This window comes from Agelaius tricolor, unplaced genomic scaffold (genome assembly GCF_023055355.1).
Source record: "Agelaius tricolor isolate 1412-34295 unplaced genomic scaffold, bAgeTri1.0.p SCAF_23, whole genome shotgun sequence".
NCBI classification, from domain to species: Eukaryota; Metazoa; Chordata; class Aves; order Passeriformes; family Icteridae; genus Agelaius; species Agelaius tricolor.
Genome location: NW_027269283.1, coordinates 6,534,687 through 6,560,557, shown reverse-complemented (window position 1 = coordinate 6,560,557; position 25,871 = coordinate 6,534,687). Strand labels below are relative to the sequence as shown.

At 59.9% G+C, this 25,871-nt stretch overlaps 3 protein-coding genes across 4 annotated transcripts; 2 read left to right on the top strand and 1 right to left on the bottom strand.

Moving 5' to 3' along the window:
- On the top strand, positions 1 to 10,347 carry TBC1D20 (TBC1 domain family member 20). 2 transcript variants are annotated; one of them, XM_071447132.1, is made up of 8 exons: positions 1 to 159; positions 2,414 to 2,599; positions 3,710 to 3,793; positions 5,227 to 5,413; positions 6,199 to 6,300; positions 7,155 to 7,296; positions 7,882 to 8,069; positions 8,203 to 10,347. In XM_071447132.1, exons 1-8 carry the CDS (start codon positions 117 to 119, stop codon positions 8,474 to 8,476), a joined length of 1,206 nt encoding a protein of 401 aa, XP_071303233.1. In that variant the 5' UTR covers positions 1 to 116; the 3' UTR covers positions 8,477 to 10,347. The 2 variants fall into 2 exon arrangements, with proteins under 2 accessions (XP_071303233.1, XP_071303232.1); XM_071447131.1 differs by lacking the exon at positions 1 to 159 and adding an exon at positions 350 to 1,652.
- Positions 10,348 to 11,812: 1,465 nt separating this feature from the next.
- Positions 11,813 to 16,157, bottom strand: SOX12 (SRY-box transcription factor 12). Its single transcript, XM_071447134.1, has one exon. The coding sequence runs from the start codon at positions 15,968 to 15,970 to the stop codon at positions 15,071 to 15,073; it is 900 nt and encodes a 299-aa protein (XP_071303235.1). The 5' UTR covers positions 15,971 to 16,157; the 3' UTR covers positions 11,813 to 15,070.
- A 2,006-nt stretch (positions 16,158 to 18,163) lies between these two features.
- On the top strand, positions 18,164 to 24,629 carry REM1 (RRAD and GEM like GTPase 1). Its single transcript, XM_071447133.1, has 4 exons — positions 18,164 to 22,158; positions 22,310 to 22,392; positions 23,381 to 23,585; positions 23,767 to 24,629. Exons 1-4 carry the CDS (start codon positions 21,513 to 21,515, stop codon positions 24,042 to 24,044), a joined length of 1,212 nt encoding a protein of 403 aa, XP_071303234.1. The 5' UTR covers positions 18,164 to 21,512; the 3' UTR covers positions 24,045 to 24,629.
- The last annotated feature ends 1,242 nt before the right edge of the window (positions 24,630 to 25,871 follow it).

The following is a 25,871-nucleotide window of genomic DNA, read 5'->3' as shown; positions in this document are numbered from 1 at the left end:
GCGGGGGGCGGGGGAGCGGGCGGGGGAGGGACGGGACCGGACGGCGCGGGGAGCGCGGAGCCCCGGCCCGGTCCGGTCCGGTGTCCGGCCCGGAATGCGCCGCAGCGCCCGGGAACATGGGCCGGCAGAGCCCGCCGCGCAACGGCGTCGGCGGCCACGGTACGGGCTGGGCCGGGCCCGGCGGGCGGGGGGCGGTGGTTCCGCTGAGGGGGCGGGGGCTGGAGCGCCCCCTGCGGGCGCGGCGGCGCCCCCTGGCGGCGGGGCGGGGCCGGCGCTGCGCTCGGAGCCGCCCCGCGGGAGCGGCCGGGGGTCCCAGGGGTCCCGGGGAGCCCGGCACCGAGCGAAGGGCCCGGCCCACCCCGCGGCTGTGCGGCCGCCGCGGGCTCGGGCGGGTAGGAACCAGCCGGGCACGGTTGATGCCCGAGGGCGGTCCCCGGCAGTGTCCGGGGGCTCTGCGGCAGCGCCAGGCTGGCCAGACCTGGCGAGGCCGTGTGTCGGTGCCCGGTGCCTGCAGCGCTGCAGAAACCCCGACGGACTCATGTGGGTTTTAGACCGCCCTCACTTTGCGTTTGTGTCTCTTCTTCCTAGGGTGAACCTGCGAGTTAAGGTCTTGTGGTTACATAAAACATTTTTTGCAATGCACTGGTTTTGGTTATACTCGCAGCTATTGTCCCCTGTATGTTTGAAAAGTGTAAATATTGCGGTCTTTATTAGTAAGTTTGAGAGGAGGAGCCCGCAAGATGTGCTTCTTCCTTGCCACTACTCCTTAAAGTTCTTTGTGTGTGAACAGTTCTTTCTCCCGTAGGCTTTGTCTCCTCCTTCCCGAGGCATTGGTATGTGACAGCCCAGTGTGTGCGTGTGGCAGGGGATCAGGAACAGCTGGGGGTAGGCAACTGGCTGGGAATAGGGAACCGGCTGAGCAGAGCTGGCTTCTGTTGTGCAAATAACTCTGCTTGCACAAGGGCCCGGAAAGGAAATAAAATAAACTGTAGTCACTGTGTGAGTGATAGGAGATTTAATCTTACCAGGATCTTGGAATTCGGAGGGAGGTGGAACTCTGTCGTAGGCTGTTACAGCTTGTTTTGATCCAAGAAGTGTTTTTAAAGGGTCTTTGAGAAGGAACAGCATCCACTGCTCGACCTACTTAGCGTCCCTGTGTGTGAACAGCCTGCCGACCTGCCGGCTGCCTTCAGACCTCGCTGAGAGAGAGCTGCACTTCCAGCCAGGAGCTCGCAGGAACAGGGCCGGGGCAGTGGCTGAGGTGCCACGTGGGCAGAGGAACGAGGTCCCCTATCTGCCGGGAGGGTGCGGCCTTGGGAAACAGCTGTTTCTCCATCGGAGTCCTTTTAATTCCTCCCACCCCAAATCCTATTTGGACACGTCCCTTGTAGAACGAATCCTGTTTGGATCCCAGGAGTTGTTGCATCTATGGGAAAAGCCTTTAGGGAAAGGCAGCGTTTGTGGCCTCATCCTGTACTCCAGTCCCACAGCTGCTCAGCAAAGCCTCCTTACTGGGAACTCCTCCAGTGTGGGATATCGAGTGGCTCTCGGCTGCTTCTCTCTTTCCTCACATGAGGCAGCGGTGACAAATTCCACCATGTGGTGTGAAGTAGTGTCCCTTCTCCGCTCCCTGGGAAGCTCTCTGGTGTCCTGTAAGTGTGTCTAACCCGAGCACTGCGTGCTTTGTGTGTTACCCCTTCCCTCTCTGCCCCGAGTTCCTGTGCTCCTCAAAACAGTGGGAATTATTTCCTACTGGCTGAGCTGTGTGTGTACTGATGGCTGGCAGGTATGTGTTTGTTGTAGGACAAGTCAATGTGCTTATGATTCTTTAACTCTGGTATAATTATGTCCTTTCTTGTGTCTGTTGCTGTCAGTGGAAATGCTCAGGCTTCTTCCTAGGACGGCTGCACCTGGGAGTCGGTAGGAATACAGTTTTGGGAACACTTTCCTAACCTTTTTTTGAACACTTTCCTAAGTCCTGGTCTTAGGAAACATGTGGCATCTGAGCTGGCAGCTGCATCAGAGAGCAAAGAGTTTCAGGATGGCTTTGCAGGGCTGTCTTGATCCTGTATGGAGCCGTGAGCCATTGGGAAGGACAGGAGCCAAGGCCTCTGTCTGGGCACTGGTGGTGGCTCCGGTATCAGGAGGAGCAGCATTTGCCCCCCACAGTGGGACCCCCAGGATAGGGAAGTAGTGAGAATGCCCTTTGAGGTCCTCCCAGTGCTGAGCCTGCAGAAATGGGGACACTCAGCTGGAGGGGTCCCCACCAGAGTCATCCCTGTCCTGACAGTGTGGTGACTGTCCTGTGTCATCTCCCTTGGGTGTGTGTGTGACATCACTGTGAGTGGCTATTGCTAGCCCCCACTGTGTGCTGCCACTGCCTGTCAGCTCATGTCTCTGTGACCTTTTGCAGACTTTGATGCTAAGAAAAAAAGAAAAGTGGCAGAGATTTACCAGGCTCTGAACAGCGACCCCATCAACGTGGCAACGCTGAGGCGGATGGCGATCAGCGAGGGCGGGCTGCTCACCGACGAGATCCGGCGCAAAGTGTGGCCAAAGCTGCTCAGTGTTAACACAGATGACCTGCCCCCTCTTCCAGGTATGGAACAGCCTGGGCTCACCTGCTTAGGAGGAACAGCTCAGTGAACTTTGTCCCTAGAGGAGGGACGTGCTTTCTGACCTGTCTTTTCCCTGTGTGTGTTGTATTTCCCACTAAGCTCATGTACAAAGGAGACTCACTGCAGCACCAATACTGTGTTGTATGTAAACAATACACGACTTCTAAAAACAACATTTGTTGTTTTCTTTAGCGATAGTCATGGAATCAGTTCATTGTGGATGCAGTCAGCATGGCCCTGAGCATTAGCTGACATATGTAAGTTCACATGCAGCAGAAAGAATCAGACTTGATTTGTTTCGCTCCCATGAAGAGGTGGCTGTTCTGAGCCCCGGTGTGGCCAAAATTCTCCTGATGTGTCTCTCCCAGGCAGCAGTTTGTTGTGTGAAGTACATGTGGTTTTTTGGTCAGAACAGGCACAGGGACAGCAACCTTCCCACATGGTTTTTAAACCTTAGCAAAGCAGGAGCTCTAGGTCCTGTAGCTTTAGAGTCACCCAGGACAGATTTTGTTGTTATTCCTGATTCTGTGGTTGTTTGGAAATGTGCCCTCACCTCCAGAGCCAGGTGGCATTAGGGTGATGTGAGGTGACCAGAGCTGCTGGAAGACAAGGTTTAACTTTACATGATCACATAGAAGGAATTTGCTGGCCCACTGAACTTTTCTATTTTAACTGTCTTAGCTAACCCTGGGTGAGATTTTCCTCTGAATTGTTTCTATTTTATAAATAATTCGTTATGGTCTCCACAGCACTCCTCCAGTGCTGCTGCTGAGTACACTTTGAATTGACAGAAAAACTGTGGAGCAGAGATGTTTCTAGGAGTACTGGGAATGCTGCTGTCAGTTTAAGCATTTTAACATGTGTTGTCTAAAGAAATAATTGTCTCATTTGCTATTAGTGTCAGACTGTGTGGCAGTGAAAGTGCAGGGACAGGACCGAGGTGTGAAATGAAAAAAAGGATGTACAGTGGAGTAGGGGGTGTGTGCAACTTTATGTCCACATTGAGCAGGGATCTTCCCAGCTCCCTCACCTCACTCTTTTCCCAGTACTATTGCAGTGCTTCATGTTAATCCTGTTCCTCTTTTCCTCAGCAAGGAAGGAGCTGCGAGAGGACAATAAGGATTACCAGCAGGTGTTACTGGATGTGCGGCGATCCCTGCGCCGCTTCCCGCCAGGTGAGGGGGGTTCTGCTCTTCCCTCTCTGCCATGGGGCTCTCCTGGCTCACTCCTCCCTGGGACACTGCAGAATGTGACACTCCATTATTACTGCAAGGGCCTGACTTCTAGAAAACGTTTTCCATGTGAGCTCCCAGCAGCTGCTTCTTGCAGCGAAGCCCTTCTACAGCCATCAGTTTCCTTCAGCTGTCTCTGCAGAGATGGTTTTTGATGTGGCTTTTCCAACGTTCCACTTCCCCTGCCCCACTGTGCCCCTCTGCCAGGAGGCTGCTATTGGCAGACAGTTGCAGCAGAGAGAGGATGGATCCTGCATGGATCTTGTGCACCATGACCTGTTGAGATTAGGACAGATGGAAAGCTTGAGAAACATGCCATTTGCTTCGGTTTATTTTAGTCCATGGTCTTGCTCAGGGACAGGGAAGGCGGGTTTGGCTGTGCTTAGAACAACCTCTGGTATAAAACAGTCTCAAAATCAGGTTCTTGCACCAAACTTAACTTAGAAGCAAAATAATTTTGCAGTTGTTTAGTTCTGATGGGAGGCTGGTGCCTTGTGTTATTTATAAAATGCTAAATCCAGCAGCTCTCTGTGCAGAGCAGTCGTTATTTCTGGCCAGAATCTGCCTCCCCCTTCTGCCACTTTTATTTTGTATAAACACTTGATTCACTCTGATTCTTGCAGGCATGGATGCTGCGTGCAGGCCTGATTCCTGGAGGCTCTGCTCCTACGGATTTTTTTGCCCTTGAATGGCAGCCTCCTGCCTATTTTTAGCCACATTAGTGAAGCAGAGGAAAAGGAGAACTTTGTCATTGCAGGATCTCTGCTGGGACTCTCTGCTTGGCCTTTGGGTGTTTTATCTGTTGACAAGGGCTGCCAGAAACTGGCTGCAGCTGTGCAAGGCAGGAACAATGTTTTCCCTGTGACATCCTGTCCCTAAACACGTGCTGTTTGCAGGGGACTGATAGAAAGTTGTGCTGGTGGAAGCCTTGCAGTCTGATGCAGTTGGCATAGTTTCTGTGAAAATGGGCCCTGTTGACTTTTTTTCTAGAACTCCTGGGAAATTAAAAATTACTAAAACATCCTCATCTGTGCTGGATGTGTAGAACAATTCTCTGTTCACAGCAGCACTGTGCAAACATCTGTAAACCCTGCTCCTGTCCTCCACAGTGGCTTCCTTGCAGATAAGGGTTCTGCAGATCTAAAGAGTAAACCTCTGAGCAACTGGCCAGATTCCCCTGGTCCTGCAGAGTTTTGGGAGACAGCATTAGGGCTTTGGATAGTTTTTTTCTGCCAGTTTTACCACCCTCCCCTTATGCAGCACATCCCTTGGGATCAGGCAGGTTAGTAAATGCACAGGTGCTCTCCTTGCACCTCCTACCACAGCAGGCACTGGTAGGTGACCCAGCTGTGCCACCTTTGCTGTTCCTCCCACAGGGATGCCAGATGACCAGAGGGAAGGATTGCAGGAGGAGCTCATCGATATCATCCTCCACGTCCTCCAGCGCAACCCCCAGCTGCATTACTACCAGGGATACCATGACATCGTGGTCACCTTCCTCCTGGTGGTGGGGGACAGGCTGGCCACTGCACTGGTGGAGAAGCTCTCAACGCATCATCTCAGGTACTCAGTGGGAGGAGAGGAGCCAACTGCGTGTCCTCGGGCTGTGGGGACACCTGTGCAGGTAGAGCTGGCCTGGAAGGGGAACTGGGAAGGCAGAGCCTTGGGTTAAAGCAGCTGCCTGTCATGCCTGTACCCAGAGGGTGATTGAGAGCAGCCTGACCTCACAACAGCACGTGGCTTTGCAGAGAGCTGTGCCCTGGGGAGGAGATAATTGAAGGCTGTCAGTTAATTTGTAGTATCTCTTGGAGTTGGAAAAGCCAACACACATGCATTATCCGTGGTTGTGTGGCTGTCAGGGCCTCTCCAGTCCTGTGGGCTGGCTCAGCTCCTGCCTCCCATTTGTCCTTGCATAGCCCTGGGCAGCATGGTCTGTACTACCAGTGTCCTGTACCCCACACGAAGAGTCTTTCTTGTTTGTGCACTGAAATAAAAGCAAGCTTCCAGCTGGAGAGTGTGGTTTGGAGGGATTATCTCTCCTCTCCCAGGCAGGAGTCAGATTTTGGGTGCTGGAAAGGCTTTACAGTTCTTGTGTGCACTGCTGCAAAATAAGAAGTATCAGCTGACAGCAGCGTGATGGTCTGGGCCTGGGTTCTGTGTGCAGGTCAGCCCTGCGTGCCCCAGACAAGCTGGAAGGAGGCTGCTCCAAAGGGACAGAATTCCTTGGGGCTGGGGGCCACCTGCCAGCAAGGCTGTTTATTGTATCTACTTCACCTTCTGCTGCCTCCCTAGAGGGAGAGCTTGCTAACATTGTTGCTTGACAAAGCTTCTTTTAAATCTTTCCTCAGGGATTTTATGGACTCAACGATGGATAATACCAAGCACATTTTAAATTACCTGATGCCCATCATAGACCAGGTGAACCCTGAGGTGCATGACTTCATGCAGAGGTATGCAAGTGTTCCCTTAGAGCCTCCTGGCTCTCCTGGTTACTGTTCACAGGGCCATTTTCACCCACACCACAGTGGCTTCCTCAGGGAGTCAACAGCTGATGGTGGCACCCAGAGGCATGTGGCACTCGTTTCTGAGCAGGCTCAAACCTGTGATGCCTGTCTGGAGGGGTTTTACATGGTGCCATCTTCGGCCCATTTGTCTGCAGTCTGTGTTGGTGGGGCTGGGGATTTGGGGACAGTGTTGTACAAATGCTACAGCTGCTTCATGTGACCACTTGTGTGGCTGGTGGGACCTTGCTGTAGTTTGTTGTTAGTTCTGGGGATAATTCCCAGGTTTTGCATTAGGGACACACAGGTCTGGGCAGATCAAATCAGAAGCAGGAAGGTGAATGGGAAGAGTCAGTTCAGAGCCCTTTTTTTGGGCAGGTGTGTGGTTTTTTTCACAGCCAGAATGTCTTTGGATACCAACCCTGATTGCAAACTCCCAGAATTAGTAAGCCCTCAGAGTAGGAAGGAACCCAAACATCAGTCTGTGCTGCAGGACTTCAGTTGCCCTCAGGCCAGCAAGCCAGACAGTGCCATGAGACATTCAGGGTCTCCTGAAAGCAGCGTTTGGCCTCTGCTATGGCCCCCACTGGATGTGACACAAGTAGTGGCAGCACTTTGCAGCAGGGGGTGGCACAGGGGATAAACAATTTTTTCTGTCAGAGGTGCAGTTCCTGCTCTGGGCGGGTTCAGTACTCCTCTGACTGCCAGCTCTATTTCCCCAGGCATGGCTGTGCAGCACAGGGCTGGCTTGGGAGCATTTCATCCCTGTTTCCAGGCTGACCTCATGCTCTTTCTCTGTGTAGTGCGGAGGTGGGAACCATCTTTGCTCTCAGCTGGCTGATCACCTGGTTTGGCCACGTTTTGTCTGACTTCAGGCACGTTGTGCGATTATATGACTTCTTCCTGGCTTGCCACCCACTGATGCCCATTTATTTTGCAGCTGTGGTAGGTATTGATGGAATGGTCAGGGATTAAATGAGCTGTTCTGAGGTGGTAGGAGTTTGGGGCTGCAGAGGGAGGCTGGCAAACCCAGTGCTGGTGCTGTCCCCAGCTGTACCTTACTCTGCACATGCAGTCACTGATGTCCTTGGTGATGGTGAAGGGCAGGTGGGATCCAGGGGAAATCAGGGCAGCCTGAGGGTGTCCAAATGTGTAGGCTTTACCAGTTCAGTGCTGTGGAGGCAGCAGGACACAGTGTTTTTGTTTCCTCTCATGTCTCCATCCTGCCCATCCTCTTATAGCAGAGGGCAAGTCATGAAGTCAAACTCTGCTGAGGTTCTGCCCCAATCTCCAACCTGCCAATAGCAGGCTCTGCTCAGCAGACAGACCTTACTGCCCTGAAAGAGGCTTCCCATGGCCTCAGAGTCTTAGAAGGGGTTTGGCATTTCTCTTCCCTGCAGTGTGTCCTCTTGAAGAAGGTCTTTCAGCTGGAAGTAAAGTGGTTTTTTCTTCTGGCTCTGAAACAAGTGCCAGCATCTGCCAAGGAGTTGTCCCCACTTCCTTGTCTATCCTCCTCTCACTCCTCTGCAGATCGTGCTGCACCGGGAGCAGGAAGTTCTGGACTGTGAGTGTGACATGGCCTCTGTCCACCACCTCCTGTCCCAGATCCCACAGGACCTTCCTTATGAGTCTCTGATCAGCAAAGCCGGGGACCTTTTTGTCCAGTTCCCACCATCTGAACTCGCCAAGGAGGCAGCTCAGGCAGCTCAGGCGGAACGGTGAGTGCTGGGCAGCCCATGTGCTCCCTACAGCCCCTTGCCAGGTCTTGCCTCCCTGTGGAGATCTTCCTGACCGGAGGCTGGTCCCAGGGGTGAGCCAAGGACACTCCTTGACCTGTTCCTTCTCTTGCAGAACTGCGGCTTCCACTTTTAAGGACTTTGAGTTGGCGTCAGTGCAGCAGAGACCAGACACTGTGTTGAGACAACGCTTCAGAGAGCGGCTCCGAGGGGAGGAGCGGCTCCGAGGGGAGGAAAGGACAAAATCCATCTTGACAAAGCCCCGGACCAACCGCTTTGTCAAGCTGGCAGTGATGGGGCTGACGGTGGCACTGGGAGCAGCTGCCCTGGCTATGGTGAAGAGTGCACTGGAGTGGGCACCCAAGTTCCAGCTGCAGATTTTCCCCTGAAGCCGGAGGAAGGGCCTTTGCTGTCACTGCATCCATCCCCAGCAGGAAGGGCTGATGTGTGATGAAGGACGTGTTCAGAAACGACCTGTCTGAAGATTATTTTTTTTTCTTACTGCATCCAGTAACGCTTTTGGCCTTTGTGACAGAGGCTGAGGGAACCAGCCCAGCAGGACAGTTCCCCACACCATGCTCACCTTGTTCCCTTCTCCCTGTGCAAGGGTGAGCAGACAGGCACTCCTGCTGTCTCCTGAGGAACCAGAGGTATGGACAAATTTGGCTGTTCAGGCTGTGCTCAGGTGACTGTACAGAGGGAGAGCTGTGTGTGGGCTGTGCCCAAATGATCCCATGTTCTCCACTGGGGAAAACTAGTGGAAGTGGGAGCAGATCTTTGCCTGGAGGAGTGTCCAACAGGGTTTGTTCTGGGTGCTTGTGTGTGTAAGGGTGGAGGGCATCACACTCATGAGGAACAGGGCAGCCCTTTGGCTCTTCATTGCTCCAGTGTGCCCCACAATCTGCCTTCAGCTTTGCCGGTGCTCCAGTTCTTCCCTGTCCTCTGGGCACCCTCTGAGCAGAGCCAAACCTTTCCCACACACTGGCCAGCACAATGCTCTCAGCTTCTCTTCAGTGTGTAACACTCCCTGGCTCTTTTTGTTTCCACATCTTTGCTGCCTGATCTGTTTGTAGGGGCCAGGGCCATTAACATGCCCACTTGGAGAAAGGCTTTCTTCACCTTGTGAAACACTTTACACAGGACAGAAGTTGTTGCACTAGGAAGTGTGACAAAAACCTCCCCCACAAGCTGATCAGGCTCCAGCATCACTTCTGGAAATAACACTAAGCGTTTCCCAGAAAGGCCACCCTGACCCCTGCATATCTCCCATCTCCCCACCAGTTCCATTGGCAGTCCCAGCGCTCCCTGCCCTCCAAGCTAAGCAGCAAATCCTTCTAGACAGCTCAGTGTCCCACTGAGACAGAGCCAATAGACACTCTATGCCTCTACCTCTCCCCCAAGCTGCTAAATCTCCCTCAAGTGTCCTTACCTGTCCCTCACGGCTCCCTCCCGCTGCCCCATCATTGCTCTGTTGTGCCCAAAGCCATCTGTGCCATGCCCAGGGGCTGCACACCTGAAAATGAGGTTTTGGTTGAAGGGATTTTGGGATAAAGAAGAAACTCATGCCCTGCAAAGCTCAGCACCCCCCACTCCCACCCATCTTGGTCCATGACCGCCCTGGGTGTGTTCTGGTTTGCCCCACGGGCCCTTGCTCATGGAAGGGATGTGCCTTTCTGGCCAGAGGGCAGGTGGGCAGTTTTCATTCCTGGCTTGTGTTCCCATGAAGCTCTGAGCAGGAGTTCCCTTTGCCTCTGCAGGTAAAAGGTGGAGTGACTGAAACTGCCCTTGTCCAGGCAGGCAGCAAGACCTGTTCCCTCCTCTCCTCAATGGTGCCAGTGGCCTTGGAGAGACCTGGGGCTGCTCAGGGGCTCCTCCCAGTGTGGCTGAAGGCAGAGCCCATTCCTGGCCCCTTGGCACCCCCAGAGCAGCAGAACAGGACTGGGGGCTGGGTCACTTAGCACTTTAGAAACCATTGGTGCAGGAGAGTGTGGTGACCTGGGAATGCTGCTGGAGGGCCCAGGACTGCTCTGTACACCTTGCTGAAGGAGAGGATGGCTGGAGCCCCCCAGGAGGAGCCCCTGCAGCCCCTCCATTCCCTGGCCATGATGCACTTTAGTTCTTGTGTTGTCCCCAGTGGGGGGAGAAGGGCCTGGGAGGAGACCAGGGTGCTTCAGTTGCTCTGTACAAAGACTTATACATCCCCTGTAAATGCAGATTTCTACAAGCCCTAAAACTGTAAAATAAACAGTTACTAAACACACTTCCTGCCCTCCACAGACCAGGGCTGCCAGATCTGCTCTTGTGGCACCCTGGGGCCCAGAACTGGCACCTTCCCTGCGGTGGCCAGGCCAGCTCAGTGTGGCCTCACACCCAGCAGCCCTGTGGGAAGAGGAGCAGGAACAGAGCCAAAGGGTGTGTGCGTGCCCCGGTCACTGTTCTCCATCCATCTGCCTCCCTCTGGGCCAGTGCCAGGCCTCGTGTGTGCTGCTGGCTCTCCAGGGTGTCCCCCCCATCAGCAGCGTGGGGCTGGAAATAGCCTGACCTGCCAGGCTGCCCTGTACCCCAGGCTGGGTGCCCGGCTGCAGGAGGAGATCCTGGGCACGGTGCCCAACTCCCAGGGCACGCTCCACTGAGCTGGGGTGATGCAGCCACCTTGGCCAGGCTGGAAGCGGTTTTGTCTGGATGGCTCAAGGCTGGCAGCCCTGCTGGCTGATTTTAATTGCCTGTGGCCTCTCCAGGAGCCATTTTCTCAACAGTGCTTGAATCCCTTTGGGAGGAACACCCTTTGGAAGAGTGGTGGCAGGAGGTATGTGGCACCTTTGGGGTAGCCAAGAGGCCTCTGTCTCATGTGACTCAGAACCAGGCCAGTGGCAATGTGTGCGTGTGCCTGTGTGGGCCATGCTGGACACTAGACAAGAGCCCCATGTGGCCCTGACCTTACCAGAGTGATGGGGGCAGTGGTGATGGCCAGTGAGCTCTGACTTTGGCTGCCCCATGGTCCTCCCTGCTCCCAGCAGTGCCCCTGTGCAGAGAAGAATCCCATTGCCGGGGGCTGCAGTGACACCACACTGGAACGTTGCTGCCCCCGTGGTACCGCCCAGCCCCGGGCGGTGCTGGGGGCAGCCTGCAGACTTGGGGGGCCACCGTGGCATGGGCAACCCCTGCACTTCTCCCTCCCTCGGGGACAGCCCGGTTCCCAGCAGCGCCAGGGCAGCAGGAGGGGCCGGCAGTACCCGAGGATGCTCTGGGCTCCTCTTGTTGCCGTGGCAACAGCTGCGGTGAGACTGGGGGCGGGGGTCTGCGTGTGATGCAAGTGGCGCGTGACCCCGTGGCCCCCCCTGTGGGTCTGGATTAGCACCCCCTGTTCCCTCCCTCTCCAGTTCCCTCTCCCCGATTACCCTCGGTCCCCTCCCCCGGCTGAACGGAGTCGGGGGCGGCGCCGGGATTGCCCACACACACACTCGGGTGGGGCGAGGGGCTGCATGTGCACAGCACATACGTGCACATGCTCACACTGCTCCCAGGGACGCCCAGCCCACACTGATGGATGAGGGTGAACCTGCCCCCGGCAGGAGAGCCCGTAGGAACCGGGGCTCAGGGCGGGAACTGATATGCCTTGGAGCTGGATGCTGGCCATTGGGAATCCCACATCTCCCTGGAGACCTCACATAGCCCAAATTCCCCTGGGAGGAGTGAGGCAGCACAGAAGGAGCCAGAGCCTTGGAGAGCAGACCAACACACTTTATTCCATAATCACAACAGTCAGGATCATTGTTAGCCGAGGTTCTGCAGAGCAGGGGCCAGCCATGTCACACCCCCAAGACGGACCCAGATGGGGTCGTCACTGCCCCTCGGCTAAAATCCTGTTTCTCCAAGATAACAGACACAGGGACCCTTCACTAACACAACACTACAAAGGTGACCCCGAGCGCTGGCGCCCGTCCGCAGGCTGCGCCGGGGCCCCGCCAGCTCCGGGTACCCCCGGCCCACTCGGCCGCCGCCAGGGCAGCTGCTTCCTGAGAGAGGTTTGGTTTATTTTTATTATTTATTATTACTATTATTACTATTATTATTATTATTATTATTATTCGCTTTGTCTGGAGTGATGACGGGATGTCGCACGCGCACGCACACACGCTCGCACACGCACGCCAGCCAGCACCGGGCAGCGGGGGCGCAGCGGGAGGGGCCGCACGCTGGGGGGGGTCTCTAAGCACTACAACCACACGGCACAGAAAATCCACCACTGTCCACGACGGTTCTCCCTGACAAATACACCCGGCGAGACTCGAGGAGGGGGACAGGGGTGAGGACGGGGACAAAGCGGATGATGTTGTGCTTGCGGCCAGGGCAGGAGACCCCGGCACTGGCTCCAGTTCTGGCAGTGACCCAGAACCTGCTCCTGAGGAAATATTTCGCCTGACAGTCTGTGGAGGGATCACCCTGGCTCGAGGGTGATGCACAGCACGTAGGGGACCACTGGGACCCGTGTCCCCCCTAGGAACGGAAGCTGAGCCCTGAGCTGCAGGGTCAGCAAAGCACACGTGTGATGCGAGACCCTCAGTGTGGGCCTCAGGCCTTGCTGGTACCTGGGGGCTTTGGCTTCCCCATGGACAGGGATGGAGGGCAGGTGACTGTCAGCCTCAGCACCCTCCCTGAGAAGCCCTGGCCACAGCACGGGGTGGCTGTGCACCCCAAGAAGGCACCGAGGTGCTGGGTGAGATCCGTGCGTGTTAGAGAGCTCTGGGGCCGCCGGACCCCACGGGAACCCCAAACCCGGCTCACACATGGGAGGCGGCTTCAGATGCTCCTGGAGCGGGGCTGCCCAGGGGGTGGGAAGGCAAAATCCCCCCGAGGCGGCGGTGAGGCGGGAGCAGGCTGCCAGAATCACGGCTGTCCCGGCGCTTATTTGGCTTTTCCACCTTTGGGGGCGGGACTGGATCCGGTGGGGGACGGCCGGGGAGGGAGGGGACGCAGAGAAGAGGACGCGCTCTATCCAGGGAACACGTGTCTGATGCGTGATGCCCGCCTGGCTCCGCAGGCTGGCACCCGCACGGGGGTACCGAAACACCGTGGCTAATGCCAACACACACGCACAGCTACCGCTACACACCGACACATCTACACTGCTGATGGTTGACCATCGCGGGGGGCCTCGAGGGGTCCCCAGGGACTGGGCTGGGGGACATCAAGCATCCCTGCAAAGGGCCCAGGGACACACCTCTCCCTGCGCTGCAGTGCCCATCCCCACGGCTGAGCCAGGGCCACCAGCAGCTCCAGCAGCAGGGCCAGGCACCTACTCCGAGGCACCCTTAGGGGATGCCAGCACATGGGAGGGAGGGATGTCCTTCCCCTGGTCACGGCTCAGTCCAGCCTGACAGCAAGGGGCAGGCACGGGGTAGCCTGTGACTGGGGGAAACCGGCAGCCCCAAAACAGGGAGGCAGAGCCCCAAGCAGCGGGTGCTCTGCTGCTGCCAGCACCCCACTGGCAGGGAAGGATCCGAGGGGCCCCCACAAATCCAGAATCCCTGGGGAATCGAGGTCGTGGGGGACTGCAGGGGCTGCTTCAAGCAGCGGTTGCTGCCGAGCCCAAGCCATGACCACGTCCCCAGGGATGTGTGGGGTCCCCACCCAGCACAGCTGTACCAGAGCGCAGCCCCTGCCCCCCCAAGCACAGCCTGCGGCAGCTGCCGAGCCAGCACTGCAGCCACGTGCTCCCGGCAGTGGGAGGAGGCGGCTGTCGCAGGAAGGAGCCATTAGGAAAAGCAAGGAAAATCCCAGCTGGAGGAGCCGCTGCAGCAGCATCTTCCCTGCCAGCATCTCCCTGCTCTTGGCGTGGCCGGCAGCGGAGCCCAGCGCGGTGCTGTGTGGAGGAGTCCTGTGGCAGAGCATCACCCACACCCCTCACACCCACCAGCACTGGCTGCAGCTGCCCTTGGACCAGTTTGGGTGGTTGCTTAAGGCAGATTTCCCACAGCTGCCCTTCGCCGCCACCCTGCCCCTCCATGCTGCTCCCTGCCATCCCGGCAGCACCAGGTGCCACGGCTGGGCACAGTGACACCCGTCTGGGCACAATGACACCCGGCTCTGCCGGCCAAGGTCAGCCAGCCCACAGCAGGTCCTGCACGGGCACAGGCTCCAAGGTTAAAATGAGGGCTGGCTGCTTAGTGAAGGGCTGGTCCCCATACAGTTTTGGGGTGACTCCGGACAGGGGCTCCCTCGGCGGCACAGCTTTCCCTGCACAACTGCCTGGCGAGAGAAACAACACAGCCTCCCGCGCCCACGTGCTCGTCACGTGTGTGCAACTTCACTCTTCCCAAAGCGAGTGGCGGGGAGCACACGCCACAGGGAAGGAGTCGCTGCTGTGGGACACTGAACCCCCAAACCAGGGACCCCTCACAAAACAGGGAGTTGGGAAGGGACAGTTTGGCATGGCTCGGCATCCCTCCCCAAGGGCTGCAAAGAGGAAGAGGAGAAAATTGAAGCCATGCATTCAATGCAGTCAAAAACCAAACGGAATCAGCCATTCTCCGAGGGATGGGGAAGGTGGGGCGGGCACCGAGAGCTGGGGTGGCGTGGATGCTCCTGCTTCCTGGAGAGCGGGAGGGCACACGGTCCTGGCACAGATGGGAGCGGCCGGGAGCAGCCATGGCTGTCAGCGCCGGGGCCGTGGGGGAAAGCGGCCGGGTGTGACAATGAAAACCCGATGAGATGCATTTCACGGGCAAGTAACCGCAGCGGGCGGCCATGCGTCCTGCGGGCACAAGGCGAGAGCCGGACAGACAGACGGATGGAGAATGGGTGTGTGCCAGGGGGTGGGGGGAGCAGGGGCTCTGCCTTCCAGCAGCTTCAAGGCAAAATACCTGATTCCTGCATGTAAACAGCTGGTTTCGGTTTGTTTGTTTTTTTTTCCTGGGTTGTTTTTTGATATGACCTGATTGTGGGTGAAAATAAAAATGAGTGTTACCTGCAGAGCGTGGGACTCAGTAGGTAAAAACCAAGTCTGAGATGCTGGACATGAGCCAGTCCCCTGCTATCATCTCCGTCACCTCGGGCGTGCAATAGTCCGGGAACTCGAAGTGCGAGGAGCCTCCCCGCGAGTAGAGGTCGTGGTCCTTGTCGAAGACGGACCAGTCCAGGGCACCACAGGTGGCACTGGCAGGCGCCCGCCCGGGCATGATCCCCAGCAGCTCCTCCTCCAGCTCCTCGTCAGAGGAGCTGAAGGAAGAGGGAGGGGACCCAGCCGACATGGGAGAGGGGGACCCGCTCTCTGGGGACCTCCCTGGCTCCGGGCAGGGTGTGGTAGGGCTCAGGGGTGCAGGGGGCTCCTGGGGGCTCTGCTCCCCGTCGGGTGCCGAGTGCCAGGCAGCCGTGCCAGGCACCACAGGGCTGTCCTCAGCGAGCACCTCTGGTGCGGGCTCCTGCGGGGTGTCGGGGCCGGCGGGCAGCTTGGCGGGCTGCCTGCGGCTGGCAGAGACACGGCCCAACACCGAGGGCTTGATCTTCACTGGGAGCCGCGGGCGGGCTGCTCCGGTGCCCACCTTGCCCTTTTTCCGAGGCCGGTACTTGTAGTCGGGGTAGTCAGCCATGTGCTTGAGGCGCAGGCGCTCGGCCTCCCTGACAAAGGGGATCTTCTCGGAGTCGTGGAGGAGCTGCCAGCGCCGGCCCAGGCGCTTGGAGATCTCGGCGTTGTGCATGTCGGGCCACTGGTCCATGATCTTGCGGCGCTCGTGCTGGGACCACACCATGAAGGCGTTCATGGGCCGCTTGATGTGCCCGCTCGGCGTCTTGCACCAGGCGGGCTCGGTGTCACGGGCGGGCAGCGGGGCGCACGGCTCCCGCCGAGCCTCCGCGCCCCGGCCCCGCGGGCCGCGCTGCACCATCCCGGAGCCGGGTATCCCGCCGCCGCCTCCGCCTCTTCCTCCTCCCCTCCCGCCGTCGCCTCCCTGCCCGCCGCCGCCTCCCCGCCCGCCGCTACGCGCCGCGCCGCGCCGCCCCCATTGTGCGGAGCGGGCGGCGGCGGGGCGGGGCGCAGGCGGCCGCGACGGGGCCCGGGGGCGCACGGCGGGGCCGGCTCCGCCGGGGCGGCGGCCGCGGAGATGCTCCGGAAGGGCCCCGGGATGGCCCGGTGGTCTCCGGCTCGGAGATGCTCTGCAGCGGTTCTGTCCCGGAATGTTCTGCACCGGTCCGAGGATGCTCTGGAATGCTCTGTAGCACCTCGAGGATGCTCGGTACCGGTCTGAGGATGCTCCGGGATGCTCTGTACCGTCTCGGGGATGCTCCACACCAACCCGGGGATGTTCGGCGCCGGTTCGAGGATGTTCCGGGATGCTCTGTAGCGGCTCGGGGATGCTGCACGCCGTGAGGGCTCCGCCCCGGGGCTGCTCCTCTCCCCGCCGCCCCGGTGATGCCACCCGGTTAAGTCGGCAGATGCTTCGGTCGGGAATGGTGTAGGGTGGTTGCGGCGGGTCCAGGTGCGGGTCGGGGGTGTGCGGGGGCGGTGCGGGCAGCCCGGGAGCCGCACGCCCCCCGGTGCCGCTCTTATAGACACGGCCGCCCCGCCCCCGCCGCCCCCGGTAAACACCGCCGCGCCGGGTCTGTCAATGGAGGGCCCCGCCCCCCGCCGCCCATTGGCTGCAGGACGGGGGGGCAGATCCCGCTCAGCCAATGGGCGCCCGCCGAGAGGGGTTGCTGGAGAGAATGGCAGGGCGGCACGCCCCGGTACCCCCGGTACCGCCCGGCTACCCGGCACGCCCCGGTACTCCGGTACTCCCCGGTACCCCCCCGCTAGACACGGCACTCCCCGCTACCCCCTGGTAACCGGGCACACCGATCCCCGATACTGCCCCCACAGCAACCCGGCAGCCCCCAGTGCCCCGACCCGAGCAGCACAGAACCCACGGTGACACCCGGTACCTTCAGACAAGCATCCCGGTAGCCGGTACCTCTCTGTACTCCGGCTCCTGGCAGTAACCCGCTTCTCCCCCGGTTTAGGCACCCCGATGTCCCCGGTGACCCTGACATCCACACCCTCGGGAGCACCCACACCCCTCGCGGTTCGCCGGGAGCCTGTGCATGGGTGTGACCGGCCGGAACACCGAGTATCACCCCGGAATGCTGCGCTTGAACCCTGCCCTGCTGCCCCACCGGGCTCCCGGGACACCCACTGCTCCCGGTCATCCGGGCAGAGCCCCGGCCCGGAACAGTCCCCGGGCCGCTCACTACGGCTGGCACCGCTCGGCGCCACGCGTTGTGGCAACACCGACGCCTTCGTGAACACGTCCCCGCCACCCCTTCCAGCGGTGTCTCCCCGTGGGTCGGCCCCCGGGCGGGACGGGAGCGCCGGGCGGGGAACGCGCAGCCCACGAGGCGGACACGCGGCTCCCCGGTGCCGCGGGTGGGGCCACGCCCCTCCCGGTCAGGCCCCGCCCCCTCCGCTGGGCGGCACCAATGGGGCAGCGGCGGCGGCGCTGTTGCCCCGGAGACCGCGGGCTGCCCGCCGGGGGCCGCGCCCATTGGCTGTCGCTGCCGCGCGCGGGCCCGCCGGGGGCCGCGCCCATTGGCTGCGCCGCCGCCGCCAGTTGCTGTGGTGACAGGGGACGGCGCGGGGCCGCGCCCGACCCGCCCGGGCACCGCCGCTCACCGGGCACCGCGGCTCACCGGGCACCGCGAGCTGTCCCCGTCCTGCACTCTGAGCGGGAACTGTGGCCTGTCCCGACCCTGCCGGCTGCCCCGACATTGAAGCCAGCCGGGATACCGGGGCCTGCGCTCCTGCCGGCCCGGCCCGCAGCCCCGGGCGCTGCCCACGCCGTCCCGGAGCCGCGCTGCGCGGGGAACACCGCGCAGTTCTCCACCGCGGCTTTGCCTGCGGGCGGCGCTTCCCCGAGCCGTTCCCGCCCGGTATAGCCGGAGGTCATGCCCGGCACGGGTCACCCGCATGGCCCTGGCTCGGAGCACCTGCTCGGCCGCTCCCACACACCTCCGGTGTTCGCTGCTACTGCGCCGGCAGGACCGGCTGGGTGCGCATTAACGCGGAACGCCCGTGCCGTCGAGCAGCTCTGCGGGGTCGGAGGCGGCTGCCCATCCCCGTTGGTCCCGTACACCGGGCCCGCCTCTACCCGGGCTCCCCGCGACAGCCGTTCCTCTGCTCCCTCCCGGCCCCGGCCTCCCCTCAAGCAGCTCGGGGCCAGTCCCGCCGGGCTGCTCGGGCTGTCACAGCCGCCTCCATCCCGGACACGCAGACCCCGCCCGGTGGATCCCGTCCCGGTGATCCTGTCCCGGTGCGGTGCTGGGGCGGAGCCGGCAGGGGGCGTCCCTTCCGCCCGTTCCCGGGAACCCGGGCCCCGCCCGGCCCCGAGCCCGGCCGCTGTCGCCGCGGGGACGGGCTCGGATCACGGGGACACGGGGCATCCCCAGAGGACTCAGCGAAGAGGGGTTCCCGGAGAGCGATGGGGCCCGGGCGTCCCCGGAGGGCAGAGGGTGGTGAGGATCAGTGGGATGTAGGGGTGTCCCGGGAGGCACAGAAGCTGCCAAATGGACAAAAGAGCGAGCCGGGAGGGGTTTCCATGGACCAGCAGCGGTATCACCTCTGCCACAGCCGACTAAATTCATTCCTCCATACTGCCCCTGGCTCCAGCTGGCTGCTGGAACACCACTGTGCTTCGCAGAGCCACTCCTGTGTGGAATGGCACCAGGCACGGTGACAGATTCCTCCGTGCTGCCAGTGCAAGCAGCAGCGCCTGAGGGTAAGGTCAGGGTTGGTGCAAGGGGACATTTCCCAGCTCTGAGGAATCAGCAGTGATTGCATTTCTCCCTGTGCAGAGGATGAAGGCAGTGGTGCAGACCTGCTGTCAGAACCGGCTGGACACAGAGAGGGCAGAACTCCAGGAAATAGAAAAAGCAATGGAAAATAATCTGGGAAGCTAGCTGCACACATCACTGTGAAATGAGTCTATACAGTCATGTTACCTTTGCTTTCCATCCTCGGCTAAAGACACTGTGTTGATCTTATAAATGTCAAACAATTCCATTTCTGAGAATGAATCCCATTTGCTCTGTGGGGATGATCTTCCCACCAGCCTGCCAGGAGGGAGAGAGCCCTGTGACACACGGCAACCTTTGCTCAGGGGGGGTCTGCTCACAGCATCATTCCTTGCTGGTGTATCCCAACCCCTGCCCCTCGGGTGCACACAGGGCTTATTTTTCATGAAAATCTCGCCCTGTTGGGCAGACACTCACCCCGCAGTGTAGCAGTGGTGTGGGTGTCAAGGGGGACTGCATCTCCTGCACCAGGATCTGGGTTTTAGCTGCAAGACAGGTATGGCTGTAGCTATGGAGGCACAAGCTGAAGGAGGAGAAAAGCCTGGAACCTGTCAGGAGGGAGGAGGCAAGTGGCTGTGTGATAGATTAGTGGAATTTCATTTTTTTTTCTGTTTTAAAAAAAATGATAAAAAAGGGGAATTAATTAGCCTCAGCAGCTGGTGGGACTGGGGTTACTGAGGGTGGATGGGAGAAGAGTTAAAAATAGCAGGAAGGGCAAGTGGAAAGTTTCTGTAACATCACAAGTCAGGCATTTGGTGCTTACCCGCCCTGACAGGCGGGAGCCTGTGCCAGAGCCCTCTCCACCATCCTCAGCCCTTTCCCACTGACCTCCCGGCAACTTTTCACACGACATCACCAGCCCTTCGTTTTGCTAATTAACTCTTTGCTTACGGACACTGGACTTGCGTCTTGAAAGAGCAAATTCAGCCACGAGTTGCTCATCCTGGGAATGTGAGGGTGCAGAGGAGCACAGTGCTCGTGCTGGCCCTCCCTGGGTCCCTGCGTGTCGCTGACAGCATGTGGAGCCCAGAAGAGCTGTGACCCCCTTGTATCCATTCCCATCTGTATTTCAGCTTCCCCTCCTTAAAAATCCTCCTGTTTCCAGAGGCCCTGGGTGGATTTTGCTGGTAGGTCTGAGCCCTATGCTGGGACACTCTGGATGCACAGTTTGTCCTCAGCTGAGACGGAGATGGATGAGGCAGCTCTGAGCAAGCCCAGCTTGCTGCACTTGTCCCCGCTGCGAGAAAGCAGATGTACCTGGCTGCTCCAACAGGCTTTCTCTGCTTCTGTTTGTCTTTCAGGGTTGACAATAAGAGCAGCTGAATTCATTCCTTCTCTCTCTCAGAGGCCCAGGAGTTGTGTCTGGTTCTGCTGCTCTGGGAAGGCTGGCAAGAGCTGAGCCTGCCCTACAGAGGGTGGTCTGAGGGTGGTGGAGCAGGGCTTGGGCTGGAACCGATTTTGGTGGTTGGCAGAGTGGTCAGTGACTGTGGCAGACCACGAGGCATGAGAAAATACTGCTGGGTTTACTGGGGGTCAGGTTTGGCTCTGGTTTACACTAAACAGGAGCTGGGCACTACCCTCACCTGCTTTAAAAGGATTTCTCTCTTCCCCTAGCTGCTTGCATGATCCTGGATCCCAGAACAAGCATTTGGGCTGACCCCACTGAAAGCCAGTGCAGGACTCTGGGGACATAGAGAGGGTGGCACAGCTGACACAAGGCAGACTTCCCTCTAGCCACATTGTGCCCCCTGATGACAGGACTGCCACACGGGGAATGGGACACCTCTGAGTACAGTCCATCTGAGCAGCCAACCTGCTCCTGCTTCTGCTCCTCCTGTACCCAAACAGCCAAAGCACAGAGGCTCATTCCCCTCTGTGCTTTCCCCTCCTACCTCTCCTCTCTCTCAGGTATGTGCTGGGTACCAAGGTGGTCCTCAGCACTCCCACCAAGGAGGGACACTCATCTGATGCCAGCCCAGAGCCTGGAGCAGCCAGGCTTGGATGAGGTGCCAAGCTGACTCCATTGCCTTCAGCCCATCTTCCCCCCAGTCCTGCTCAGCACCTTGGGCATTTGCAGATGTGGTGTTATGGCACAATAAAGGTGTCACTGTCACTCCTGCCCTCCCCGTTGCTGTGCTCTGATCATGAGGGATGTCCTGGGACCAGCCCTGGTGCCATGAGGCTCTGCCAACATATCCCAGTGTGGGTGGACTGGTGACCCAGTGTAGGGTCAGAACAGTGCCCACACTGGGACACTTTGACAGTGCTGCCAGTGTCCAGGATGTACAGACAGGTTCAAATCAAAACAGCTCCTGCTATTGCCCATGCCAGGAGACTTCCAGCTTTGTACTTGATCACTGCATCTTGAAGACTGAGCTGCACAGCTGGGGTCTGGGCTTCTAGGTCCTGAAAAAGCACATCTTCCCCTGGGCAGGGCAGGACCGGACCAGGCTCGGCTCGCTCCTTCCTTGACAGAACTGAGCCTGGGGTGGCGAGACCAGGGCCGGGAACCGGGTTGATGCAGCTCCACGCAGGCCCGGAGCGTGGTGGAGCCCCCGCCCGCGGAGGCGCATCCCGCAGCATCCCGATGTAACCCTTCTCCCCATGACCGAGGCACGGCTCCCGGGGGAATTCGCCGTTCCCCGGCACCGCAAGCCCCGAGGGGACCTCGGGGACCGGGACAGGGCGGCCGGGCCGGACCGAGGCCAGCGCGGGCGGGGATGTGCCCGGCGTGGGAGGGGTCGGAGCGGCGAGGGGCTCCACCTCCCGGGGCTTAAAGCCCGGAGCGGACGGGGGTGCGGGAATGTTGTGCCCGCGTTGCCATCGGCTCGGAGCGGCTCCAGGAGCGGCAGCGGCGCGGTCGGGGCTGCCGGGCGCGGGTGCCCTTCGGGGCGACACCCCCCGCCCACCCTACAGCCCCCCCTGCCCTCGGTGCTGGTGATGACCCTGAACACGCAGCCCGGGAGCAGGAGCCCGCTGCGGCGGAGGGCCAGCACCCCGCTCCCGCGGCCGGGGGGCTCTGGGGCCGCCTCGCGGAGTGAGCCCTTTCACCCCCAGCTCGGCCACACCGCCTCCGAGCCGGGCGGCAGGGCCCCCCGCGGCAGCCTGTGCCCCGACTCCGCAGGCTCCCCCAGGCTCAGGGAGCCCCGGTACCGAGTGGTGCTGCTGGGGGACCCCGGCGTGGGGAAGACCAGCCTGGTCAACCTCTTCGCCGGCGTCCAGGAGAGGGACCCGCTGGACCAGCACGGAGGTGGGTGTCTGCTGGGGGGATCTGCTGCAGGGTCACCTGCGGGGCATCCCGTGGCCCCGTGATGGGACAAAGCCATGTGCGAGGCGGAGGAGCCCCGGACCCTGCTGGGAAGCGCGGCTCTGACCGAGCTCTCCCTCCCGGTGTCCCGCAGGGGTCGCGTACGAGCGCAGGCTGACCGTGGATGGCGAGGAGACCACGCTGCTGGTGCTGGACACCTGGGAGTCAGAGCAGCGGGTACGGCGGGGCTGGGTGCTGGGGAGAGCTGGGCGAGCCACGATGTGCCCGGGGGACATTGCATGGGCACAAGTGCTGTCTTGGGGCCTCTGAGCGCTTTGAAGGGCAACCTGGGCCCCCCCTGTCCGTTTCTGGGGCTCTCCACCTTGGAGCACAGGATACACACTGGGCAAGACAGGCTGGGGTCACATCTCTGCACAGCTCTGTGCCCACCCTCCCGGTGGGTGCTCCCCATATTCTCACTGGTGTGGGTTCTTATATGATAACCCACTTCAAAATGCATGGAAATGTTTGGGAATGGGGCTGAAAGATCCAACTGGGTAAATCCACGAGTCGGTATTGCCAGCCAGAACACTTTAACAGACAGAACAATGCACCCAAGAGCCTGGCATGGGGCATTCCTCATGCCCAGAACATGAGGTATCTCCTGGGCAGAAATACCAGTGCTGCTGTCACTGCCTCCCTCCGAACACCTCCCTCCTTCCCTTCCTGCCAGGGCCCTGCATTCCTGTAGGTGCCACCCGGGAGTGGGAACAGCGTCAGTGCCAAGCTGTGGACAGGGGTGCAGCACCCACATGGACTGAGCTGTTTGGCACTTACCTGCACTGCCCAGAGGTGCCCCAGCACTGTGACACCCCGACAATGGCCCATTTTTTTTGGCTATGGCTTATTCCCACACTGCCCAGCACTGCCAGGGTGCAGCACCCACCACACTGTTCCAGGGCATTCCCAGGGGATTCAGCCTCACCTCCCTCCACCAAAGCTGAGCCCACAGCTCCAGTTTGTTGTTGATAGAGAGGAAACCTCCCAAACACTCCCCTCAAAATCAAGAGTGTTTAATCTGCATTTAATTAATAGGGTCACACACCTAGTCACCACAGTGTGGGGGCCGGTGGGGCGTGCCCCATCAGTGCCAGGGTGCTCTGCTGTCCCCTGGAAGTGGTCATGGCCACAGATTGGTGACATCTCATTCCCCGTGTGGTGACAGGATGAGGAGAGCCAGCGGCGCAGCCACTGCCTGCAGATAGGGAATGCCTACATCATCGTTTACTCTGTCACTGACCGGGACAGCTTCGAGAGCGCCTCGGAGCTGCGCATCCACCTGCGCCGGGCACGCCAGGCCGAGGACATCCCCATCATCCTGGTGGGGAACAAAACCGACCTGGTGCGCTGCCGGGAGGTGTCTGAGGAAGGTGAGTAGGGGGTGAAGGCTCTGGTGGAGACCTCCTGAGGGGGCTCCGTGCCCAGCTGCTTCCCCTGCATCTGTCCCCTTGTCCCTGGACGTGCAGCTGCTGTCATGCATGTGGCAGTGCCTGTCCCACAGCACCTGAGATGCCAGCAGGACTGTGCCCTCTCCCTGCCCTTCCCTTGCAGAGGGCCAGGCCTGTGCTGCTGTCTTTGACTGCAAGTTCATTGAGACGTCGGCGGCTCTGCAGCACAATGTGGACGAGCTCTTCGAGGGGGTGGTGCGGCAGATCCGCCTCCGCCAAGGGGGCAAAAAGTCCCACCTGCACCCCCCGCCCGGCCAGAAGCACAAGGAGAGCCTCGCCAGCAGAGCCCGGCACTTCCTTGACAGGCTGGTGGCCAGGAACAGCAGCAAAGTGGCCCTCAAAGTCCGCTCCAAGTCCTGCCATGATCTGTCTGTGCTCTGAGAGCCACGCTCCTGTCCCTCCCCACGCGCCGGCTGGGACTCTGCTCTCTGCCAGCAGTGTGGCCAGTGGCTCTGTGCAGAGCTCAGACTGGGCTGCAGTGATGCTGAGCACATGGAGCTGTTTTCACTGGTGCTGAGGGATGTGAAGGTGCTCTGGATCCGGCCATTCCCTCCAGGAGAGGGGATAAGTGGGATCAGGTCCGTGGAGTGGAGGATGGGATGGGTTCCTGCACTTGGAGTGGTGAGGTTTTGGATCACAGCTGCTCCTGCAGAGCCGGAGGTGAGGGGTGGCTGTGCCCCAGAGCTGGGCTGGAGGCTACCAGGAGTGTGGCAGGTCCCACTGGCAGTGCTGTCCTTCACAGGGCAGCAGGGACTGGCAAGGGCACCGGGCATTGTCCACCTTGGATGGCCTGGAGCCTGGCTGGGAAGAGGGGGCAGGGGAGCACCAGCGGCATCACCTGGCACCCTGACCCTGCTGTGCCAGGGCTCTGTGCCATGTCTCACTGGCACCAGTGTCTTTCTGTGCTCTCTCTGTACTGGTGTGACGGGAAAACCCTTGATCTGCAGAATAAACCACATCAGGGAGGTGCTGTTCTCTGCTGGGTCCCTGCCCTGGGGAGCCGCATCCCAGAGCCACAAGGTCAGATTGAAGCTCTGTTCCTCGCCTATGCCAGGGCTGAGGATCTGCTTCCTGCTCTGGCAGGCCTTGGCTGGCTCCTCCATTAGCTGGAGCATCTTGGGGCAGGGAGAGCCTCTGTCCAGGGTTTCCTCCACCTTGGTGGAGGTCCCAGTTCCTCACCCAGTGGTCTAGCATCATCCCCTGTGAAGCCCTCTGCATTTCCCAGCTCTGGAAAAGCCTGTGGGAAGGGCTGAGCTCTGCTGAGCTGCAGGTTTAAAGCCCTGAGCACCGTGGGAGCCTCAGCCTGGGCAGGGATCTGGGTGCTTGGTGGCTCCAGGAAGGGGCAGGGAGCAGAATGGCACAGCCAGGAAGGGACGTGCTTGGCTGCAGCAAGCAGGGAATGACCCCGGGCACCCAGGGAGGCAATGCTGGAGCTGTGTGGGCTTTGCCTGTTGTTTTTAGGCTGCGCTGCCATCCAGCAGCTGGGATACCATGGGGGAACCTGCTCAGCATCCCAGGCCCGGTGCCAGGGAGGATCAGCTGTGCCTCCTTCTCGGGTCGGGAGTTTCCACTCGCTCTGTGGGCAGACTGTGGGGAACCACTGGCTGTGGCTGGCACAGATGGGACACTGGGATGTGCCAGCACCCTGTCCCTATGGGAAACTAATTTCTCCAGAGGTGCAACTCTCAAGTTTTGCTCTCATAAATGGGGTGGTGGGTGCTCAGATTTTTTTTTTTTTTTCCCGTGCTGCTTAGCCCATGGCATTGCTGCTGCTCTGCTCCCGCTGCTCTGCCCTGTTGCTCCCGGCTCGGCGGTTCCTGGCGCTGCTGGAGGCGATGCTGAGGTTCACACAGCGTCAGCCACGCCGGGGCTGGGGGCTGCACCCGAGGGACGGGGGCTCCTGGCTGCTGCCGTTCCCTCCGCAGCTGCAGCCGGTGTTTCCCTGTGGCAGGAGGCGGGGGAGCGGGGCCACGGCATGGAAAGTTGGCAGCCGGCAGAGAGGGGAGTGGAAAGAATGAGCTCAAACCCAGAAAAATGCGGCCGTGCTGGAGGGTGGGAGGAGAGGCCAAGGGGGGCCACGGTGAGGCGCTGGGAAACGGAGAGAGAGTGGGAGGAGGAGGGAGGGTGGGAGGAGGAGGTGCTGGCAGGGGGCCAGGGGCTGCCTGTGCTCCCCATCTGGGCCCGCTGCTGGCGAAGGTGGTGCCAGGT